This window comes from Myotis davidii, unplaced genomic scaffold, assembly GCF_000327345.1.
Source record: "Myotis davidii unplaced genomic scaffold, ASM32734v1 scaffold510, whole genome shotgun sequence".
Classification (NCBI taxonomy): Eukaryota; Metazoa; Chordata; class Mammalia; order Chiroptera; family Vespertilionidae; genus Myotis; species Myotis davidii.
Window position 1 is genome coordinate 180101 of NW_006282203.1, and position 6193 is coordinate 186293.

A 6193-nucleotide genomic window follows, 5' to 3' on the forward strand; every position below is an offset into this window, starting at 1 on the left:
AGGGCTATCTCCGAGGGCAGCCTCAAGGCCTGCACTCCCTTTGTTCCCCATCCCTGGCGTCTCTAGCGGGGTGGGGGGGAAGCCTGGGGAGGGGGAGCCTGGGGAGTTGAGATAAAACAGGCGGCTTGTAGCATTTTTTTTCCTTTCATTACTATGATCTAAGTGGTATCCTGTCACTTTTGCTGTGTTCCTGCCTTTAAGAATTTAATAGTTTAGTTAGTGTTTATTAGTGCCTACAAGTTCTAAGTATTGGGTTAGACCAGTGGTTCTCAACCTGTGGGTCGCGACCCCTTTGGGGGTCGAATGACCCTTTCACAGGGATCGCCTAAGATCATCGGGAAACGCATTTATAATTACATATTGTTTTTGTGATTAATCACTATGCTTTAATTATGTTCAATTTGTAACAATGAAAATACATCCTACATATCAGATATTTACATGACGATTCATAACAGTAGCAAAACTACAGTTATGAAGTAGCAACGAAAATAATTTTATGGTTGGGGGTCACCACAACATGAACTATATTAAAGGGTCACAGCGTTAGGAAGGTTGAGAACCAGTGGGTTAGACCAATTCATGCCGTTATTTGGTATTTACAGTCCTGAAAGGAACTGCTACCCCAGTTGAAGCTTAAAAGGATCAACTAGTCAATATTTCACTAGAGGACACAGATTTGAATCTAAATTTGGATAAGAAGACAGGAGCCTGGGCCTTAGGTAAAAGAGAGGAAATATTCTATAGGATTATTGCCTTTGTATTCAAATATGAATTTTCTTCAGCATACTTGTATTCAGCTGTTTACTTCTGTTTCATATGCAGACATCTCCAGTTATTTTATTTTCTTGTGTTCCCTTCTTTATATAGCTCTGACCTTCACCTGTCCTTTCTCTTCCTCCTGACTTTCTTTTCACTACTTTGTATGGAGTCCTTTGGTGCTTGAGGCTTATTCTCATGTAAATAAATTTCTTTACAAAAACTTTTTTTTATTGTCGAAAGTTTTGCATATGTCTCCTTCTTCCCCCCAGCTGTTCCCACCCCGGGCAAGCCCCCACTGCCCCAGTGTCTGTGTCCATCGGTTATGCTAATATGCATGCATACAAGTCCTTTGGCTGCTTTCTAACACCCACCTCCTGTGCCATTTGTCTCTGGATTTATTTTTGTTCATCAAATTATGTTGATCATTATATCCCACATATGAGTGAGATCATGTGATATCTATCTTTGTCCGATTGATTTATTTTGCTTAGCGTAATGCTTTCCTGTTCCATCCATGTTGTTGCAAATGGTAAAAGTTCTTTTCTTTTTTATAGGAGCGTAGTATTCCATTGTGTAGATGTGCCATGGTCTTTTAATCCACTCATCTGCTAATAGGCACTTAGGTTGATTCCAAATCTTAGCTATTGTAAACGGGAGGCAGCCGATCAATGATTCTCTCTCATTGTTGATGTTTCGATCGTTCTCTCCCTTTCCCTTCCTCTCTGAAATCAATAAAGAAATAAATTTTAAAAAAATGGATATATGCACCCCTATGTTCATAGCAGCACAGATTTGGAAACAACCTAAGTGCCCATCAGCAGATGAGTGGACAAATACTTTTTTTATAGAACACCCCGCTCATTCCTTAATCTCCGCTTTCTCTTGGCCTACCACTTCTTTTGGTGCCATTCAGAGTAAGGACTATTCATTCTCCCATGTCTTTTTGCCTTCAAGTAGAAGTTGAATCAGCCCACTTCAAATTCCAAATTAATTGCTTTTTCATTCTTACATAAAAATTCTTCCTTTGAAATTTGTTCTTCTTCATCTTTTCTCTTTATTACTGTCTCCCTTTTGCTTACTGTTTGCTGATCAAAGCCTTTGCCATTTCTTTATCAGTTTTCTGTCCATTCCAAATTCCACCATCATTTTGGATGACTTCAGTGACTAGGTAGGCCATTCATCCAACACAGTAGTTTCATAATTCTTTATTCTTTCCAACTTCAGTGATCTTCATTTCCATTCTTTTTTAACATCTTATTCTCATATTTAGATCTTGTGAGATGAAAGGGCGAGGGCTACGCCCTCCATCTTGCCCCAGGGTAAGGGCTATGCCTTCCATCTTACCCTGGATGCTCCATTTTTGGGCAGCCATGTGCTTGGCAAGGAGTTTCTTCCTGGAAGCCCAAGCCTCTGCTAGCCACACCCAGGACTTCTTTAAACTAACCAATGACAATCAAGGGAAGTGCGCGCCATAGATATGACCACGTCCTGTGTAACAAGACACCGACTTGCGCCTGGCCAATCGGCAGGGCCCACAATCCTTTCTCCTCCCCTTACTCCAACCCCCTATAAAACCCCTCTCCACACAGAGTTCTTTCTCTCTGCCACTTGACTTGCCGTTGCGTTGGTGAGTGTGGTTGGGGAGCTGAGCTAGGTCGAATAAAGACTCTTTGCTTTTGCATCGGACTCGGCTGGCTCCCTGGTGGGCTTTTGGGGATCTTGAAATCTAGGCATAACATGAGACACTTTGAAATCCTGACCCTTTTATACTATCAACTGACCACAATCTCCCAGCTTTCCACTGGTGTTCTGTTTCCTTACATAAATTACCTGCTGTTGGACCTTATCAAGACCTCTGATTTCTTCAATCCTTCTATCTCTCCCCGTCCCAATTTATCAACCAAATAAAACAGATAGTGGCTAATGTAAGTAGAAAAGGAATTTATTAGAAGTTAGCAGGGAGCTCACAAAATCAACAGGGAATCTGGAGAATGAACTTGGACAACACAACCAGCCCAAACCAAGGAGGTTGTACGGCCAAGGGCATGCTACAAGGACAGTTTGGTTAATTTTCTACTGCTGTGCTGAAACTGGACAACCAATGGGACCAGGCTGCCTGTCACTATTTAAGCCAATTAAGCAGAGCCGGTGTTGAGTCATATGTGAGTGTTTATTCCAGTCCTGGCGGCAGCATGGGAGAACAGCAGGTCATCCATCAAAATCTGCTCTGCCCCCCTCCATAAGCCAGCTGCTTATATTCGGTAGGAGAAAGATTACATGGGAAAGTAGGCAAGAGGAAAAAAATATGGACATAATGGTTACACATTGCAGGCAATGTGGGCTCTGGGCAGGCCATCATTATTTGGGCAACAATGTTGTTAATCTTTCTGTGATAATAGGCAGTTCTTGGATGAGAATGGACCCCATTCCAAGGTTGACTCCCAAGTTCCAGGGTGTTCAACCCCCAGCCAGGTTAGAATGTGCTTTCTCTCTTATTTTTTTTAAATCTGTTTTTATTTATTTCAGAGAGGAAGGGAGAGAGAGAGAGAAACATCAGTGATGAAAGAGGATTGTTGATTGGCTGCCTCCTGCATGCCCCACCCTGGGGATCAAGCCTGCAACCCAGGCATGAAAACTGATGAAGAAATGCCAAGGAATTGAACCATGAGTGCTTGGTTCATAGGTCAACACTCAACCACTGAGCCACGGCGGGTGAGTGTGCTTTTTTAAATCAGAATAAAACAATTGTGGTTAACAGAGCATGATTAATATTTCTTACAACTAATAGCTAGTCCCCAATATTCTATTTCTGTCTCTAACAGTACTGCTGCCCTTGAACCAATGTTAACTAAATTCTTGCTGTTATTGCTTTTTCCATCCCCATATGTAATTCAAAAACTCCCTACTTTTTTGTATTAGCTTCTTAAAATTCAAAATCCTGCACAAGAATATTGATTGGCTGAGCCTGGGTCACGTTCCTATTCCTTTACTACCCGAAGACTGGGAGAGGGAAGATCTATCCTTTTTGGCTTCCTTAGTGAGATGACATTGTATTCTGCTAATACACACAACAGGAATTCCCTCAAAATAGGAAGTATTTGGATCCTGGTTGCCAAAAAAAAAAAAAAAAAAAAAAGGAAAAGGAGAGGAAGAGGAGGGGAAAAGCAGGAGAGCGAGGTGGAAGATGAGGTGGAGGGGGAGGGGGAAGAGGCAGAGGAGAAGGCGGAGGCATCCATGAATGTCTACTTTAGCCTCCTACTGGCTTGTGTGTGTGCGGGGAGGAACTTTGCTTAAAACTGTTTGATCTAACTTCAACCTCCTTATTCTCAGTAGAGGATCTTGCTTTGTATTCTTAAAAATGGTAATCATTAGCCCTGAACTCCCTCAGCTTGTTGCCTCTACCTTGAAACACATGTTTAACACTCCTTTCCCGCCTTCCCTGTTATTTTAGTAGAAGAGCGCTCCTTTTCTCATTTGTATTCATGACCTCATCCACTTTTTTCTTCTCCAGAACTTACTTTCATTAATTAAGCCTTTCATCTTTTTAGTTAAGAGCATTTATTAATATCTCCTTTATGCGAGACATTGTTCAATGCCAGAGATATAAAAATGAACTTGATATAGATGTGAAGGACTTAGTATTTAGTAAGGGAAAACAGACACTAAATATTCTTATTTTCTATTAGAATGTCAGTACATCAGTTTTGTTCTCTACTGTGTCTTCAGTGTCTAGTATATCATAGGTGTTCAATGAATATTATTTCATGAATGAAGAGAAATAAGCACAGAGTGATGTGTAAGCATAGAGGACGAGTACTTGGCCTAGTCTAGAGAATGAGAAGGGAGATGGTGTCTGCGTGGGTGGAGGCTTGTTGGAAGAGATCGAAAGAGTGGCTTAAAGGTTTACAAGTTTGCCCAGCCAGCGTGGCTCAGTGGTTGAATGTTGAGCTATGAACCTGGAAGTTACGGTTCAATTCCTGGTCGGGGCACATGCCCGGGTTGGGAGCTCAATCTCCAGTGTTGGGTGTGCAGGAGGCAGCAGATCAATGATTCTCTCTCATCATTGATGTTTCTGTTTCTCTCTCTTGCTCCCTTCCTCTCTGAAACCAATTAAAGTATTTAAAACAAAAAAAAAAGCAGGGGAAAAATGGGAGATACCAGCTTGACAGAGGAGCAGGAACAAAGGTAGGGAATGGGGGAGAGGTGGATGGTTTGAGCAGTTAAAATAGTTATTATCAGTTAACATCTATTTAATATTTACATACATATTGTAAGTATTTATATACATTTTCTCTTAATACTTAACAATGTTCTGTGTTCAAGGCATTGTTCTCATTTTAGAAAAGTATGTTTGATCTTTAGGGAAACTAAATAGCTTGCCCAAGCCCACTTAGTCTATAAAGGTTAGAGTAGGAATTTGTTTGGGGTTGTTTCTGGCTGCAAAGCCTGATGTTCTTTAAAACTACCCTGTTAATTAATGTAGGGATTCCCAAACTTGGCCACTCATCAAATCCCCTGAGGTACTTTGTAAAAATACCGGTTCCTGGCTCTATTCAGGATACTGAATCAAGTTAATATAAAGGATATCATTTTTAAGAGCACACCCATGAGATTGCATGGGGGATGGAGGGTACACAATAAATGCATTCTTACTGTTTAACACAAAAAATACTTCTAAGATTCTTATTTTATCAACATTGATAAACCTTCAGTCAGTATACAACCTATTTTAAAATATACATGATAGTCTGAAATGTGGCATCTTTTGTAGTAGTTCTGTTATAAAAGTGTGCTTGTTAATTACTAGTTCTGGTATTATTTCACCATCTGATCATCTTGTAAAGTGCTTATTTCCACATATGGTCATTTCACTTTTGCTAAATGGGCACTCTATAAAAAGTAACATTTTCTAGAACACCTGCTAACATGACATTTCTGTGAAAATAAACGTATTATTGCTAATATTTTCCTCCAAGCTTGGCAAAATTGCATAAACTTACTGAAAACCTACATATTAATTTTAGCTTCATTTAATTTTTGAGATATTATTTCTGATTTTGAATTAGATGTAATCATGAATTAAATAGAATTACTTGGATTACCAACCAACCAGTTTCTCATATATATCAAGGTTATAGTTTAAGCATGTTCTGTAGCTAGAAATTGTTTCCAGAGCACAATGATGAGTTATGGCTTTATTTACAGTTCTATATTTGTAAAAAATATTTTTATTGATTTCAGAGAGGAAGGGAGAGAGAGAGAGAGAGAGAGAGAAAAGCTGCTCCCCGACGCCCCACACTGGGGATAGAGCTCACAACCTGGGCATGTGCCCTGACAAACCCTGACCTCCTAATAGTTCATAGGTCGATGTTCAATCACTGAGCCAAGCAGGCCAGGCTTTACACTTTTATTAACATGACTACTCAAGGGT

The 6193-nt window shown here is 40.2% G+C and overlaps 1 protein-coding gene across 1 annotated transcript in view; it reads left to right on the forward strand.

Moving 5' to 3' along the window:
• Nucleotides 1-2753: 2753 nt before the first annotated feature.
• Nucleotides 2754-6193, forward strand: part of EFCAB2 (EF-hand calcium binding domain 2) — a 54541-nt gene continuing 51101 nt past the window's right edge. The window contains exons 1-2 of the mRNA XM_006752767.2: nt 2754-2826; nt 2919-3023. Of these exons, the coding sequence (XP_006752830.1) occupies nt 2754-2826; nt 2919-3023 (178 nt within the window). The remainder of the gene's footprint in view (nt 2827-2918; nt 3024-6193) is intronic.